Raw genomic sequence first — 18,636 nt, 5'->3', positions numbered from 1 at the left:
TAGGAAAAATGCTAAGAACTTCCTACGCATTATTCTCATTTAATTCTTAATAACAACCTTATGGTATAAATACTATTATGATAGTTATTTTACAAATGAAGGGACTGTGGCGTAAATAAGTTGGCTTGCCCAAAGTTACACAGTCAATTCAGTGGCAGGTGCTACTTTATATCAGCTCCCAGATTTAAAAAAAAGACAATCAGCCTCCCAAGTATTGAGATACATGTTAAAAAACAAAACCTAACAAATAAAAAAACCCCTCAAAACAAAGTCATAGCTTCTCTCCTCTCAAATCTGGCAGGATGAGAAGTGTATTTCATCGCCTTTCCTCAAAGCTGTGCTCTTGTTTACAATCCTTCTAGTTACAGTGGAGGCAGATGGTTTTGAAATCTGCATCCGGACGAATGTAAAATGCTCCCTCCTTTCCCTGCTCAGAGAAGAACATGGAAAAACCTATTAAGTGCAAAAAATAGAGGTGGTTTGAGCAATTATAGAGTGCATTTGGGCTGTGTAGGCAAATAATCAAGATAATGCCTATCTTACTTCTGTGACTTCTTAGTCGTTTTCCAACCTGATTCATTCAGGTAATGGCCTCACCCCTCGGCCCTGCTCGCCAGCTTAGGTGAACATCATTCTGATCGGGGTTGGCTGCCTTGATAAGGAAACATCTGCCTGCCGCACAAAGGGAGAAATAATGACAAATGTGCAACGAGCACTTGGGATCTGGAGCCGGCATCAACCACTATGCTCGCTGAATTACGGTTTCATTTAGAAACTCTCAGGACTTACATGGCTTGGGGAGGCAGCTGTGATTTGGGGGTGAGGCCCCGGATGTAAGTATATGTTCTGTCTGTTACCCAGGAGCCAGGCATGATCATGGTCGAGCTGCCTGACCTCTAGGAACCCCTCTATTTTTATCTGATAATTGAGCCTCACCAATACCCATTTCACAGAGGAAAATAAGGTTTCTGGATTCGCCAACCACAACAGAGCACCCACACATGAGATGCTTTATTGTTGTGACTATTATAATGACTATGGATTCTGAAGTTTCTGTGCTGCTCATAAACCAAACAGTTGAAAGCGATGGGAGTTTTTTTCCTCTTTAGACTGGACATTGGAAAAGGTTGAAATTTCCAGTCTGTGTGAATCTCAGTGTGAAAAACTAGAGGATGCTAAACCTAAGTGGGGCCAGCACAGCTGCTGATCATAGCCTCTGTCGTTACGTCACCATTTCAATGTGTAGGCATACGGACATTTCTCTCTCACCAACCAAGGACGCACAATACCTAAGACCTTGTAAAAGAAAAACCTTTGAAGGCTGGCCTGTAACTTCCCCTAGGAAAACTGGCTCACGTTTCCTATCTTGCATATTGGGTTGAGCCTCTTTGAGGATCTGGAAACTTTAATGTGTGAACAACACTGAGCACACAGTAAATCCTCACCTGCTAGCATGTTCTCTTGTGTCCACATATAACCTGACTGCTTTAGGGTTTTGAGTTTCTCTATTAGTATCGATATGATATTTATGCCACTACCATGAGGTTTTTCAAAAGTATGAAGGAAAAGTTTAACTCTAAATGCCACTCAGAAAAAAAATTTTCCCCCATAAGCTGCAAAATTCAGTTAAATTATGTCCACAGTATATTCACGGGAGCCTGGCTTTTCCCTTCTCTGCCCTCTGTGCTCAGTGGACCAGTGTGTTCAGTCCCCTTAAGGCAGCTACGAGGGGACGGAGACCACACAGTTCAGTCCATTGGTCACAGAAACGGCAAGGGGACCCCAGAACTTAACATAAAGCTCAGCACAAACCGGGCATTTAATTAAAGTTTGACCAACTGCATTTATATAGACCCTTACAAGCCAGGGACACAAAATATTCAGTAAAACATCACCCAAAGTGCCCTAGCTGGTTTGGCTCAGTGGATAGAGCGTCGGCCTGCGGACTGAAGGGTCCCAGGTTCAATTCTGGTCAAGGGCACATGCCCGGGTTGCAGGCTTGATCCCTAGTAGGGGTCGTGCAGGAGGCAGCCAATCAATGATTCTCTCTCATCATTGATGTTTCTATCTCTCTCACCCTCCTCACCCTCTCCCATCCTCTCTGAAATCAATAAAAAATATTTTTAAAAAACCCAAGAAAAACCCATCATCCAAAGTAGCAGGGGGAGCTTTGTTGCTGACAACACTTCTATGCCCAAATATTTGTAACATCTAAGAACTTGTTTTGTGCAACTTGCTTAGAGGGACTAGGAAGACACTGTTACCTTTATCTTTGAAGGGATGCTCAGGGTGACTTCAGACTGCTGACTGTCTGGAGAATGAAGCTCAATCTTAATGTGAAAGCAATTATAAAAATGCACGATGAGCATCTGACACCAATTCCTACGTGTCCTGTGACTACTTAACTCTTCTGGAATTTACCGAGTCACATTCCTGCACACACAGAGTTTACTGAGATTGCCAAGTACCAGGGGTCCTCAAACTCAGACGTGCATGGTACCCTGGAGCCTTGTTAAAAACAGAGATTCTGGCCTCCCTACCTGTGCAGATTCTGAGATTCTGGCTTGTATGTTTGAGTCTCCCTTACCCCACGAACTTTGCACTGAGAAATTATTCTTGGTGGGAAGTTCAGAAATTTGCAAGTACAATTCAGTGACCTAGCAGAAGGTTCCTCTGACCGGGGCAGCAAGTGATGGAGGCGAGTAAACAGATGTTCCTTTTCCCTTAACAATCAGGAGACTCTTCTATAACATGGTCTTATCTTAATAAGGTCCTCCGGTGATGCAGCTGCGCCTCAGAGTTTGAGAACCACGATGTGTAATATGTACAAACAAAAGAGAACAAGTTCTCCTAGGTTTCGGGGCAGTTAAGAGACAGAGAGAGAAATCAGTATATCACCTAGGGATCTTGTTAAAATTCAGATTTTGGTTCAGTAGGTTTGGGGTGGGACCTGAGATGCTGCACCTCTATACCCAGTGATGTCGCTGCTGCTGGTCCCGGGCACACACTTCGAGTGACGGGACAAGAGCATAGGCTGGGTGGTTCCACAAACTTTATTAGCTGTGTGATGCTGGGATAGTTACTGAACCTCTCTGGCTTGTTTCTTTATCTGTAAAATGCAGGTAGGGGAGAAAAATAGCACGGATCCCAGAATATTGTTGTGAGAATGATGTCACAGTGCATGAGCACTTGCAAGGTAAGCGTCTAGCACAGTGCCAAGCACATAGTGAGAGTTTAACAAACGGTAGCTCTTAGCATTTAAAAATTTACCAGCTTTTCATTTTAAGATTTAGACTTCCAGTCTCATGCAAAGCTGTCTGGATGACTAGTTTGTTTGGCCTCGAGTAGCCTCCACTAGATTTTCCGGTAAGGGGCTTAAGCTGATCAGGAGAAGGCGTGGAGAACTGAGGACTCCTGATTCAGACTGTGGGTGCTCACTGGGCCGCTCCCTACCCACTGGGTCTGGAAATGCAGGGGTCAGAGTAGGACCAGACCATTTCTTCTCCACAATGGTTGCTATTTCCAGTTCACGTTATGAAATATATATAATTTGAAGGCTTTACCAAAAGAGAGCCTTCCCTCTGTGGTTGCTCTACAGCCTCATATTTACACTCTTATTACAAGTCCATGTTCTGGCCTCTGAGTCCCCGGGGACCCCATGGCTTGCTCCTGGGACAGCCAGAGTCACAACACTGGTCAAACCCGCTGACCATGGCATTCCGAGCTAGCAGGCGTGGCTTCCGTGCCCTTCATGCCAGAGTCCGATTGTGCTTGGAGGTGGTTACAGCAGAATCCTTTTCCTCTGACAGAAGATGCTTCTTGCTGTGGATTGCCTGCTGGAAGAACTCTGAGTGTTGTGCAGTAATGTGCTCGGATGGCCACAGTGTGAGAGTGGGCCATCAGGAGGGCCAATGAGCAACAGTATTCCAGCATTCTCCAGTGGTCGAGAGAATGATTATGCTAAATACGTGTCCTGCAACGTTAGAGTATCACATGGTAACACAGGGTTCCCACAACAGTGAGATGTTCAAACAGTTAACTTGTGCTATCAACATTCTCCTGTGCATGAAGTCACATTTTAATGACTTCTCTCTACTCTCTCTAGCCCCAATTTCCTCTTTGAATACCAAGCAAGAATTCTAGCCTTTGATCTGGGAAGCAAGACTCTCTCCCTGCCATTAAACACTCCTGGCAGCCAGAAGGAATCCTCTAAGGCATGAATATTCTTTCATGAACGACTCAGTCTTATTGTCCTTTGTAAACTATCATAACTAAGATGCTTTTTATTTTAAATAACCTTATAATTAGCTACATAGTTTCACAGAGCTGAGTTAAAAGCCGGATTGTTGGTTCTTTCTGTTCTTGTCCCTGCCCCCTACTATTTGGCACCAATGGAGGGAATGTGCAGATAGGATACCAGGACCTGGCAAAAATTAATATGAATAGATAATGGGGGGCAAGGAAATGGAGCCTCTCTCCTCCTTCCTTAGAAGCTGAGGCCTTATCCCTAAAGCCAGGAAGCAGGTAGGTGCTGCCTCACACATCAGAAGAGGAATCTTGCGCCTTTGATTCCAGAGGAAGCAACAGAAGCCCTCTTCTTGGATTTCCTGGTGAGTGTCAGGAGTTCGCTCTCCCTGGGCTCAGTACTGCTATGCCTAAGAGCCCAAGGTTGCCCCACCTGGACCATGCCCTGGGGGCTGCTGAGATCAGAACCAGTGGGCCCCCTCCATTCAACAGAGGAGTAGGCTTGGGAGAAGTAGGTTGTGAAGATGGAGGTGAGGAAAGATACTTTCTTTGCTTTGGGAAAACATATGCCCCCAGGCCTGAAGGAGAGACTTGAGGCTCTCTCACTTTGGAAGAAGGAGCACCTGTTGTGGAATCCCAGACCCGATCATTGGTGGGAGTGGAGAGCAAGGGGACAAAGAGGAGCATGAGAGAGCAAGTAGGCAAGGTTGACCTTGACCACAGTGGGCAAGGTTGGGTCCCTGGAAAGAAAGTTCTTTGGGCCATGTGAAAAGTATCTGACAGGCGGGTCCTCAGTGCTGGAATCTGGTTAAACCAAAAGGGGATTTAAAAAAAATACAGGGAAATCGCTGTTGCTGGTGTGGGTTACAGTCATTTCACAAACATACCTGCACTGAATACTTAGCTCAAGGATTTCATGGCAATTAAAAAAATAAAAATAAAAACGCACCCTGAAGAGCAAGATTCCACAGGCTTTTTCCTTAATACAGTGATTATTATTATTTTTAAAGCTAACCCATCGTGGAAGCCCATAGCTCTGCCAGAAGAAACCATGTCCTGCCATCGTTAAAAAGTATGTTACAATTTGTGGCTGTGTACCTAGCATTTGACATGGAGTGGTGTTCTATTTCAACCCAATTTAATTATATGCTCCTTTTATATATCCTAGATGGCTCACACTTGCAGAATTGTTTTGCCTGGTGAAAAACTGGCCATGACTTGTCATAATGGGCTGGTTTATAGAACCACTGAAGTATAGTTACTGCCCATCATTCGGGAATTATGGCACCATAACAACCCTTTATTTACATATACTGCTGAGATAGTAAAAACAGCAAATAGATTTCTTAAATCGAGCCTGCAGAAATTCCCCCCAGGGCACTCGGCCCTCATTGTGGCAGTAACATATGCAAGTCTAAATACCGCTGGTGTCTGTATTTCGGCCGTGCATCATCCCGCGGACAGTTCATACCATTCTAATAATAAAATGGACTCTAAATTTGGAGCTGGGCTTCACGAACATTAGATGGTAATGTGCACAGCAGAATCTCTAAGTGATTTGTGAGGACGGTTTAAATTTGCTAATCACAATGCCGCTGGGAGAGTCCGAAAAGGGGCTGCCGTAGGATCAGTGGCTGAGCCACAGGGAGGTGCAAAGGCTCCAACCCAGAGAAGGCCTGGCCCGGTCTGCATGAACGCACACTGCATCTGGGTAATGTCAGGGGTTCTTGTATCTGCAGACTCCCAGGACTGCAATAACCTTGGCATTTCCCTCAAACAACAGAAACCCTCTGTAAGTCCTGCCACCCTTTTGTTTGGGGAGAGGGGCACCCTATTTGCTCTTTCTTTATAATCTTCATGATGTATCTTTGGGAGGAAAATTATTGGGGTAAAGCACGAAATCCTCACTGACTGTCTGGAGATTTCAGGTCAATTGCCCTCTCCTTATTCTGGACTTTTCACTCCTTTATAGAGTTGTCACTAGACGCATCTCTGATACACACATTCTAAAGCATGCTCCAAAACATCTCCGCTGTATTTCTACTCCTGGGTAGTGGGTTCACCCCCGCCCCACCCCTTCAGCTTCTAGTAAAGTTATATGTCTACGTGTGAAAGGATTGTGTACCTGCTGCCATATGGTCTTCGTCACTCAGACTGCTACCAGTTATTCTGCAGCGACATGCAAGAGACTCAAGAGGGCAACGACTTAAAAAGGGGGTCCGACTCCTCCAAGCGGCTGGGGCCTGGGGGAGTGTGGGGCGGGCCAGGGCTGTGATAGCATCTCTAGGTTCCTGTGGTCAGGGTCCTGCACCGCCTATGGGAAGTTGCAAATGGACTGGCCAAACTGGACACTCCTGTAGTTGCCAACCATTCAGACCCCCCAAGAGGGTTAGGGAGCTTTGCTAGCATCTTGGATGAATGCCGTCTCCCGGCAAGCACTTGGGATGGCTATGCACGTGAGAGCAAGGCCCCTGCAAGTCTATCGCCCCCACCCCTCTATCCACCGCTGCCCCCGCAGGGTGCCCAGGGCGCACCCGGCACACTCACCCCCGGAGGGCAGGCCGGCGCAGCTGCCCCCGTGCTGGCAGGGGCTGCGCTCACAGGCGTCCGGGTAGAGCACGCAGCCCAGCTTCAGCTCGGTCAGGCCCACCACCTCCGCGAAGCTGCTGCGCTTGTTCTGCAGGGGCAGCTCGTTGTTGTTGAGCACCACCGAGTCCAGGCAGCCCTGGAAGCCGCTCAGCACCTGCGTGACCCGCGTGTCGGTCAGGCTGCGGACGTTCTCCGCCTGCACCAGGGCCCCGAAGTAGATGGTACTCTCGGCGCTCAGCGTCTGGAAGTAGAGGGGCGCCCTGCGCCGCTCCACGTAGCTGTCGTCCAGGGACAGGCTGGTGGAATTGCGGTTGAGCTCCAGGAAGACGGAGTGCCAGCTCCCATCGTTCACCGCGCGGCCCGAGATGCCCAAGAGTCCGGGGCCGCTGCCGCAGTCCAGCTGGAACCACAGCCTACCGTCCACGATCTGCGCGGGGACGACACCAAAGCGCGTTTTAATATGCATCAGGCAGTACATCCCTGTACACCCTGTCCTCCAGCGGGGACGGGGAAGGGAAGGAACAGAGACCTTCCAGGCACTAAGAGCTAAGGAGATATGAATGGCAAATGAATTCACAGAAACAGACGGAGCCAGTCTTTCCGAAAGGTTTGACTCATGATAGACCCGTGAGGGATTATCACAGCATCACTCATTCTCACAATAGATTACATCTCTGTGCTCCAGTATGTTCCACTCGCTCATTCTTGGGGACTCTCATTTCCACCTCTGTGGCTCCATGGATTCCCTGGTACCTCTTTTTTTTTTTTTTTTTTTTTTTTGGCATAAATTTCATAGGCTCATGCCACACAAGCATGTACACTATGTATAGAAGGTGGGAGGCTCTGTGAACCGGCAGAGCCCTGGTTTCGTTAGGAATGAGGATCTAATTGGGGCTTTGTCCCGTATCACCCAGGTCACCTGGAGAGAGCCACCTAGTTGAAACCTTATCTGTAGAGCAGAGATATCTGCGGTGGCTTATTTTACCAGAAGACGAGGTCCCTGCAGAATGTTTAGCCACATCATGCACAGTTAGTACATACACACTCTGCTCTGTAACGCAAATGTATGGGCGTAAAAAAGACTGCAGACCAATATTTCTTTTCTTTTGAGAGCTTGCGTGAGTAGTCTATGCTGTTGTCTTTGCTACTTTTTCAGTTCAACAAAATGGACCGAATGGATATTGTAAATCATACCAGAATACTTGCTCAGTGACAACTCCTGGATACATATCCATATTTTTATTTCGATGTGAGTCATAAAATGATCAAATGTGACTTTGGGGACTACCTTCTGCACAGTCCATCTGCTGTTATGCTCTGTGGCTACAAAGTGGTGTCCCTAGTCTATCAGGGGAAATCTGGTGGTGAGGGTACAATTCATGTAAGGTTCTGTAAAAGGAAGTATTCAATTAATATATTACTTGGTCTGTTCCCCTCCCCAACCCGACCCCCTATCTCCAGGGATAATAACCACGTTACAAATTCACCCAAGAGAACTGATGTGGCTCTGATGTACTCATACACTGGAGCTCTGTCACTAAGAATCATAAAAGTATCCCAGACTAACACTGAGCACTGCTAAGGGTACCTTTTTCTTTCCTGTTGAAAAAAAAAATAACAGCAGCAGCACTACTGAATGAACAGGAAGCCAGAGGCCTACATGATCCTCAGCTTTTTGAAAAGAAAACTCATCTGTATCTTCAAAATTCCAGGAGTTTGAAATTATAAGCCTTGTTTAGATGACAAACTAGAATGCTGATGCCAAAAGCTGCCTTGAAAAGAGTTAATCTTTTGCTATTTCACAAGTATATTCTGCCAGGGAGAGAAAAGAATGCTCTCATTCTGGAAAATTATACTCTGATCCTATTTATTTTTCTCTGTCTTCAGAATAGGGTTAACCCAGTTTTAAAGGATCTCTCTTTTAAGAGAACAAAGCTTTCTCAAATCAGAGGGCAAGCTATTTTAATAGAATTTGAGGTGTGCATGAAACTGTAAAAAAAAATATATAGCAATGATCTGAAATGATGTGCTGGGTGGAGGGAAGGAGGCAATTTCTTCAGTGAAATGCATAATTCAGAGAGTATTGCCCTAATGTTACAAAACATTTAGGCTCTCGGGGTTGTTTCAAATCAGTGATATGCTTTAACTCAGGTCTTCTGTGGCTTGAGGCTTGGGAGACAACATATCAAGTTGTCTGTAAGAGGTCTTCTTGGAGGGATGTAGAATTTTGAGCCAAGAAGTTTAAATTGTGACACAGAGTCTTACTGCTTTGGATCTTCGGTGTGATAACAAACCTTGCAAGGGGGTTACTACATGTTCTTTGAAAAGGGGACTTTTAACAAACCTATTTTCACGGCTGCCATTACTAGCTATCTGGCACACAGTAAGTGCTCAAAAATACATTTTGAATAAATCAATTATCATCCCAGCCCTCCAAATCTTTTCTCTTTATAAACATTGTAGTGCCCTCAACCTGTGTACCTCTGTCAGAAGCCAAGACCTACCTCTCCCCAGCTTTCACTTTGGGTATGTCACTGAATCTCTCGGAGCCTTGGTTTCTTCATCGGCAGAAGAGTAGCCACCATGGGTATGTTTTTAGGTATGTCATTATTATAATATGTTAACTCCCTTCTTAGTGATACTCTGATGCAGACCCTTGGGACACTGGGATCTTGGGTGGGGGGGCTTCCTCTTTACTCTTCTAATCTATGTTAGAAAGGTCTGGATTCTCCAAGTGGCCAAATAAGCTTTAAAAACCAAAGGAACTCTCACTGACCAACCTCTCCTTTCAACCCTGGGTGTGAAGCTAGCCATGTTCGAGAATCACCAACATAAAGCAATGCATCATCTAGAACTTCTCCAAAAGCTAAAAACATTTGACTGCTCTAAATGAATAAGCAAGGACTTGTGCTTTTGCTCTAACACTGGACCTAAAAGACTGGCATAGGGGAAATGTTACTTGTATCTGGCAAATCTCTCCTGGTGATCTGACATGTTTTTATTACAGGTTCAAGGACAGCCACAGAACCAACCCAACCATTTTCATTCTTGCGTTGGCTGCCAGGAAACTCAGAGTTATGGTTTCTGTTCCACTGAAGTAGCAACCCTAGGTCTAGATATTGTAGGGATGATGTTCTGCCCTTCCCCACTTCATTGGTTGGCTCTTATTCTTTTGTGTGTGTTTTTCTTAATGGTGTTTCGATTTTATTGCATTTGGGTGTTTATGTTAAGCCTGGAATCTTCTGGAAGGAAACAGAGTGTCCATGTTGAACAGATGAATGCCCCCCTTCACTGCTGCCTGGAGATAGCAGCGCTCCCTGCCCATGAGCATTTTCACTTCTTGAGGTCTCCATGCACCTCCTTTGCTGTTTGCAAGGGATGACCTCCACCCCACTGACTGTCTTAAGTGCTTTTTAGAGAATGTGCTCTAACTGGGAAAATATAAACAGCCAAAAGTGCAATTTAAACAAAGCATTTCAGCGTAGTCATTGAACCAAAGTGCAAGCCACACACCGTACCTAAGGCCAATAAAATTAAATCTTGCACAAGGTTGGAAATGTTAAGCAAACAGATCCAAATCTCCTAAGTGGATATTCCTGGCGACCGTAGGAGAATATCTGCAATAGTTCAGTACAGCTGTGTCCTGCTTTGGGTTAACCTAACATATGAAAAGCAAAACGTAGAGAACAGACAGATTGGGGGGTGATTATTCACATCACAAAGGGATTAATGGGAGAGAGTCCCTTCAATCGGCAACCATCCCGAGTTTATTAGAATTCCATTTATAGAGATTCAATTTACACAACTTCCAGAAACACACTTGTTCCATGAAATACAATCTGCCTTAGGAGCTAGAGCTGCCTAAAAGGTTTAATTCTTCTTTGCCATCCTCAGGGAGCTGCACATTTTAGATATTTTCCAGTGACGTGTCAAATGACAAGCTCCATTTTAGGGTCAAGCCATCCAGGTCCAAGGTTTTTCCTTCTTCTCAAGTTTAACACAATTTGAGAGAGTTGCTAATAGAAAGTGTTTGCCTCATAAGGATGCTCTGCACCCACCAGCCCTTTTGAAGGAGGAGAGAGGAAGGTCAGTAACACTCAAGCAGTACCACCAGGAGCTGGCACCTTGAAGGGCAGAGCATTTCCCAAGCGATTAAACCAACCTCCACACTCAGGGCTTTTTAGAACGTGATCTATGGGTTGAAGGCAGTATGCTTTGGGGCCAGGAGAGAACAAAGACAGGAGTTAGGTCTTTGAATTTTTCTTCTTCCACCATGAATATCTAATTTGAAGTCACTGTTTTCTAAAATTGCACTTCCAGAATGAGATTTTTATTGTTGCTGTTTTGTTAATCCTCACCCAAGGATATTTTTCCCAATGATTTTTTCAGAGAGAGTGGAAGGGAGAGGGGTGGGGGAAAGAGAGAGAGAGAGAGAGAGAGAGAGAGAGAGAGAGAGAGAGAGAGAGAGAGAGAGAAAGAGAGACATTGATGTGAGAGAGACACATGGATTGGTTGCCTCTTGCACAAGCCCCGACCAGGTGAGCCCCGACCAGGGCTGGGAATTGAACCCATGACCCTTGGGTGTGTGGGCTGATGCTCTAACCACTGAATGCACTGGCCAAGGCCAGAGTGAGTCTTTTGATCCCCAGTTAGGGCACATACAAGAATTAACCAATGAGCCCTGGCCAGTGTTTCTAAATGGTTAGAGCATCAACACGCACAACAAAGGATCAGGGGTTTGATTCCCAGTCAAGAGCACATACCTGTGTAGCAGGTTTGATCTGCTGCCACAGTCAGGGTGCATGTGGGAGGCAACCAATCCATGTATCTCTCTCACATCAGTGTTTCTCTCTGTCTCTGTCTTTCTCTCCCCCTCCCTCCCCTTGGGTGAGGATTAAAAAAAAAAGAAGAAGAACCAACCAATGAATGCATAAATAAGTGAAGCAACAAACTGAGTTCTCTCTCTCTCCTTTGCTGTTTCTCTAAAATCAATAAATAAAAAAATTTAAACACAACGCTTTCCTTTGCAGAGCTAAAATTATTCTCTGAGTTGAATGAATAAGGACAGTGGGAGATTCCCCTCAAAAGTAGCCAATTTTTGAATTCCAACTCCCTGATCACTTACTCTTGGCCACCAATACCTGGCAATAACACCTGGCAAAAGTCTATGTGACAGGGGAAGCCACTGGCATTCAATTCTCATTCAATTCTCTCCCCCTAGGATTAAAGTCTGGGCCACCTAATCAACTTGGATGTCACCTATAAACAGTCAAAGGATAGAAGCTAGAAAGGTCCACCATGACTCCAGTTAAACCTAGTGATAGATTCCTAGGGAGGAAACACTGTCAGCCACTTCCGCCGGGGTGGGCACTCCCTGCTGGACAGACTATATATCTCTGAAGGCCCTTCCAATGGGCTGGTGTAGCAACCTGGTAAGAAACGCATTTGATTAAGCATGTCTTCCACATTCTTATTTCTTCTCCTCACAATACTGGAGGGATTAATCTGTCCTATAGACACCCAGAATGTGTTTTTAAAATTTTATTGATTGATTGATTTTAGAGAGAAAGAGGAAGAGAGAGAGACTTGTTGTTCCACTCATTTATGCCTTCATTGGTTGATTCTTGTATGTGCTCTGACAGGACATTAAAGCCGAAACCTTGACATATTGGGATGATGCTCTAGCCAAGTGAGCCAGGGCTAGAGTGTTTTTTTTTTTTTTTTTTTTTTTTTAATAAAATAAGTTATAGTGTCAATACTGAGAACTAGGGGAGCATGGAAATTAAGGGACTGGAGTGCAGGTCCAGGGTCCACACTTTTATTAGCTGTACAACCTTAGGTAACTTACTTAACTTCTCTGAACCTCTCTCTTCTCTATCAAATGGGGATGATCATATATAACAAATTTACTAATTTATATTAATTTTATAATAAAAATCAAATGATGTGTGTAAAGCTTTTAGTACTATTGCTGTTGTTGTTGTCATGAAGGTACCAGAAGCTCTGAGCTGAACACAAATGCCAGACCTGTTCTAAAGGAAATCTGGCTGCCTTTGGGGGGTTTCTGAGGCTGGAAATAACTTTAAAAATTGGGCTATTTGTGTCAGATAGGACATACAAAATCTTCCACACCCCACAACTCCAACTTCTCTCTGAGCAAGGACAGAAGTCGTCTCAGAGGTCAGTGGGGATAGAAGAGTACACAGCCAACCTTTTTAAAGGACTAACCCTGCCATGGAATTGATTAGGAGATACATTCTAATGAGCTGTTGAGTGATTACAGTTCCGAGGAGGCCAGCCCTTGAACCCACTCTAGAGAGAGATCCCCTGTCTGCCAAGAGCCAGTTTCGAAGCCGAATATACAAAAGGAAACGGGTGTTGGCACACTTCCCAGTTTTGCTGCTGCTCCCTCTGTCCTAAAGTCTGCTTCTGGTCTTCTGAATTTAAAGACAAAACAAATTCAGCAGCCCCCCAACCCACGAGCCAAAAGACTAACATGAGAACTGACTGCAGGAACAGATAACACATTTTAATTACCTTCAGAATTATGCAGGGATTTGCTCTGGTGTACATGATAATCCCGTTGCTTTGCAGTGTGCGCAGGCGCAGACCCAGCTTAAAGTCCTCTTCTTTGCTCTTCTCAGAAAGCCGGTATTTGATGTAACTGTTTCCAGCAAAGCTGAGAGAAGTGTGCCCTGAAAAGATCATAATGAGAAGACACACAGGCTTTTAACTTTCAGAAATGAGCAGGGACACCTGAAATCACCCAACAACTACCAAGCAAGGTGATGAAAGACCACGGGAAGTTAGTGAAGGCATTGAGGAGAAACCATTTTTGATTAAAAACTGGTTCTCCATTTCAGGTCACACTCAAATTTCAAAGTGAAAACAAATATTAATTAGTCCAGATGCCAAAAAAAAAAAAAAAATCTTAGTTGTCTAATGACAAGGGCAACTTGGTAAATTCTATAACCAGAATTTCATTAGTGTCATTAAATTCCCAATTCCCACTTTCTAAAATTAGCTCTATTACAGGATATCCCATCATGCCCATCCCCATCACTTAGACACTTCAGAACTTTCAATTCCATGGAACTAAGGGAAGACACAAACATTTTCAAAGAATATCCGTATTCTCCACCTATCCTAATGCCAAATAGCCAAATCATGACATTTGCACCAGCGTTAGAAAAAGGTAACGGATAGAAAGGGAGTTCATGTCATGTGCAGTCACAATTCTACCTTGACTATTAATTTCAAGGCTCCCCTTCTAAGAATTTTTAGCCCTATTCACATCGTCCACTTCTGAGTTTACCCTCTCTTTTTTTTTTTATTGCCTCCAACTTTATGTTTTAACAAGCAAAGTAATGGTTGAAAAGCTGTCTTGCTGGGAGGAAAGGTGCAAAGTGTGGAAATACGCCGAATGGATGATAACTGTGAACAATCAAAAGTGTTCTAGATAGAGAGGAGAAAGGAGATGGGCAGAAAGTGAGACCTGAAGTTAGGAGGCTTGGCCTCATTGTCACCCCCCTGTGCACCCCCACCTGCTATGTGCATGGCATGTGTGCTGGTGGGGGGACAGCATACATATCTTCCAAGTCTGAGCCTTAGATGACTTCAAAAGCAAATACACTGGTGATCCCTTCACTTAACAGGCAGCTCTGTTCTTGAAATCAGCTATGAAAGAGCTTTGGCTTCCATTTCTAAGAACAGTGCTTCCCTTTGCAAAGGCTGAATTTATTTCTGGAACCCACTGCTTAGCAAAGTGCCTTGCACACAATAGTCATAATCATTTTCTATTATCAGCACAATTACTATTCAATCATTACTCAATCTAGTCCTTGGATTCCAAAATTGACATCAGTGTACCTGTATGTTAAATATATCCTCTACCAAAGAGAGGGTTTTATTGGTGCCGAAAGTGAACAATACTCTTTTTAGAAGAAAAAAGAGGTAGAGAATACATGAATCAAATGTATTGAGTGAAGATCAGGCACAGAGGGCCATTTGGATTGAAATAATATAAATATGGATTTCTTTCTTTCTTTAAGAAACAGAGGTGAGCACCTACAGTTTGGGGAACACGCAGTGAGTTAGACATCTCCAGGGGAGAGGCTTACTTGGTGCTCTAGGCTGGGCTAACCCCATGCAAGGCCAACTGGACTGGCTCAGCTCTACCTTCTGTTGGTCTCTGTTTTGGGGACTATGGGTCTGTGCAGCCCTCTGAACATCAAAGGACATGCCACAGACACTCCAACGCTCCTGCCAACCAGGAGCCTTGTATGTTCCATAATTTCACACCCATACCATCCATGCAACATGATTGAAAACACATGTTGTGGTCTCCCCATTACGTCAGGAGTCCACGGTCACTGCACGTGTTCTTCACACAGGCTGCAGCTGCCGTGAATGCCGAATGTGTTTGAGAGTGGATGTCAGCGTTGGTCCATTCTGAAGGACAGTATTGCCGGCAGGCAGAAATGTCTTCTGAAAAGGGCCAGCGCAGTGTCATTTACTCAAGGGCAAGTGCTTCAGGACTAGGAATTTAGACCCTCATCATGGCAACCCACTCTGCACCTGAGCACTCTCCGAGCTTCCCCGGTGGACACTGGCAGAGGAACGGTCTCCTGCTGGCTTCGTAACCGACACACTGCATGTCCCCTGGACACGGCTTCTCCACGCAAGGATCATTGGACCCCGGGCACAGTCCTCCTGCGACAAAGGGGGAACATGCATGATCAGCACAAAGGGAATCACTCTACACTCCAGAAGTACAGGAATGGGCGGGAGCTGGACTCCACAGGCTGCCCGAAGCAGGGAAGGGCTTCACGTGGTGTGGGCGCCCATCAAACGTCCCTGGATCTGCCAAAAGCTCACTGTCAGACTCAAGTAGGTCGGGCACAAAGAGTAAATGGGACTCCTCCGCTGAGGCTAAAATATGCTAAGGTTGTGTCTAGACCAACTTCAGCTGAAAAGAAATCTTACCACATGGGCTCTGGTGGTCTTTCTTGGAGTGGGTTCCTGCTTACCTGGGGCCATTTATATGCATCACTTGAGTTTAGATTTCTTCTACACTCCTCTCCTGCCCTGGAAAACTAGGGGTAGACATAGACTTTTCTAAAGAAAAGTATGACTACATGACTAATGCTAAATTGTAAAAGCACAACTAATGTTATTTCCTAATCCCTCCTGCTGCATGCTATTGTATTGATTAGCTGTAAACGTGCCCTACCGGCTCTCAAAGCTAGCAGAATTCTCTCTGGCAAAGGAAGGCTTCCTTCCTACTTGTTTGATGTTCACAGCTCAGTGAGATGAAAGGTTAATCCCTCACGGAGGAAATCCTGGAAAGCAGATTAAGTGATTGAGGCAGAACTCAGGGCCCAGGTGAGTCGTTTCAGAACTGCAGCGATGGCAAACACGGGTCCACTGAAGGAAGCGCTCTTTTCAAAGGCCTTGGCTACTTCACATGCAATTAGGCCACTTTCCAGCTTGGGAGAGTTTAAGCGGTAACGGGATTATAAAAAAGGAGACATTCAAAAGAAGCCACAACTAGGTTAGCAGAGGCCGAAAGGAGCGCCTCTGCGAACCTAGAACAGGCTGGGCATCAGCAGGACCTGGGCCTTTATCACACTCCTCTCCATCCAAACTCTTTCCTCCTCGTTAAGCATATTGTTCCATTATACAGTCATTTCTTTGTCTGGAAGAAAGCAAAAAGTTTTTTGTTTTTTAAAAATCTTCACCCCCAGATATTTTCCCTTTGATTTTTAGAGAGTCCAAGGGAGGGGGATAGACAGAGAGAGTGAAACAACGATGTGAGACAAACACATTGATTGGTTGCCTCCCGCACACACCCTGACCAGGGCTGAAGACCTAGCCTGCAACCCAGGTCTGTGTCCTTGACCAGAACTGAACCCGGGATCCTTCAGTCTGCAGGTGGATATTCTATCCACTGAGCAAACTGGCTAGGGCGGTGAAAGCAAAAATGTAATGCTAACTACTTATAAACATTTCAAACACTGTAATCCATGAGAGGAGCAATATAAGTAGCGTCAGCAAACTTAGAATTTATAAATCCTATTTTCCACTGGTTTAGAGCTCAGCTTCGTATCAAAACGATACTCCTTGGCAATGGTCCAGCTTACATAGTGTTAGATGATGAAGGGATTTTTAACTGAAAATTTAGAATGATCCCTACAAATGGTTCTAAGAAGACATAAAGTACATCTTCCTATTTTCATTCAAAAAACACCTTTATTCCTGCCACAGATATATCAATATTTATGGAATTGGCAAAAAGCTGTTCAACCACCTTATGATCTGTCTCAAGAGGCTTTTGATAACCAGTTTTTACATAACATTTGGTGCATTCATTCAACAAATAATTTTTCAGGGCTAATGAGGTGATAGGCCCGGACATGTAAAGATGAAAGGAAATGATTGTGTCTCTTCTTCTCCTACGTAACAACCCACAAACACATGATTACAACACAACGAGGAAACTGCTTTCATAGAGATATGTGAGTGCAACGGAAGTACCAGAGAAGGAAAAGTGTGATTCCTGGGAGAATGTCAGTCTCCTATAGAAAGGGAGCATTTTACACTCGGGCTTGAAGGATGAGATCCTTTGAGTAACAAGGAACTGTGTTTCCTGGGAATGAACCAACCATAGTTAGTCCTTAACTGCACTCATGTGTTTAAGTTTATTCATGGAAAGCTCACAACTCTACCAGCTGACCCTTTGCTGTCTCCATGAGTGGCTTCCTTTCAGTTTCTGATGCCCTGCACACTTCCATGCTGCTCCTAGATGTTGACCGGTGAGTATCCTATATAATAAAAGCCTAATATGCATATCGACCAAACAGCAGAACGACTGGTCACAATGATGCACACTGACCACCAGGGGGCAGACGCTCATGCAGGAGCTGCCCCCTGGTGGTCAGTGTGCTCCCACAGGGGGAGCACTGCTCAGCCAGAAGCTGGGCTCATGGCTGGCGAGTGCAGTGGTGGTGGCAGGAGCCTCTCCCGCCTCCGCTGCAGGCTGGCAGTAAGGAATGAAGGGTCCCGGACTGCGAGAGCCCTGGACTGCGAGAGGGATGTCCGACTGCCGGGGGGATCGGGCCTAAGGTGGTTGGCAGACACCCCTTAAGTGGTCCCAGACTGTGAGAGGGCACACGCTGGGCTGAGGGACCCCCCCAGTGCACAGCTGTCTTGCACCAGGCCTCTAGTATGCTAATAAAATGCAAATGGATCCCAATGCTAACCTCTGCTACATGGAGGCGGCAATGTGCACAATTAAAAAAATGTATCACATGACATAGTTGTAACTCTAGATTACCTGCATAGTTCCTTCCAATTAGACACAGAAAGAGGAATTTAGGATTGAAGAAATCGGTTATGTCCCATTCCATGGACACACCTCTTTCCTTGTCCTATTTTAAACAGCCTAAGGACGTCCTTTCCATATATTTCTTCATTTCCAAGACACACCTTCATAACCTTTTCTGCTCTAACACAATGGCTGCATTGCTAAGAAACTTTGCATTATCAAAAATCCAGTTTAAAAGCCACTGTTTCCAAGGGGACAAGAGGGCTAGATAATTTCAGACCCATGATAGAAAAGCTATTTTCTCCTATAAGAATTATGGTAACTTAAAGAATTTGCCCTGGCTGGTTTGGCTCAGTGGATGGAGCATCGGCCTGGAGACTAAAGGGTCCCGGGTTCAATTCTGGCCAAGGGTACATGCCCGGGTTGCGGGCTCGATCCCCAGTGGGGGGCGTGCAGGAGGCAGTTGATCAATGATT

General features: G+C 45.1%; 1 protein-coding gene across 2 annotated transcripts in view; it reads right to left on the bottom strand.

Moving 5' to 3' along the window:
- FAT3 (FAT atypical cadherin 3) overlaps positions 1-18,636 on the bottom strand; it is a 663,604-nt gene that overhangs the window by 22,676 nt on the left and 622,292 nt on the right. For both annotated transcript variants that reach the window (XM_081099132.1, XM_081099133.1), the window contains 3 exons: positions 15,412-15,546; positions 13,372-13,529; positions 6,793-7,261 (listed from right to left, as the gene is read on the bottom strand). In XM_081099132.1, the coding sequence (XP_080955258.1) occupies positions 6,793-7,261; positions 13,372-13,529; positions 15,412-15,546 (762 nt within the window). The remainder of the gene's footprint in view (positions 1-6,792; positions 7,262-13,371; positions 13,530-15,411; positions 15,547-18,636) is intronic.

The sequence above is a fragment of the Myotis nattereri genome (assembly GCF_964212035.1).
Source record: "Myotis nattereri genome assembly, chromosome: 9".
In the NCBI taxonomy this organism is placed as follows: domain Eukaryota; kingdom Metazoa; phylum Chordata; class Mammalia; order Chiroptera; family Vespertilionidae; genus Myotis; species Myotis nattereri.
Note: the sequence above shows the minus strand (reverse complement) of the source record. Positions and strands in the feature narration are given on the sequence as shown.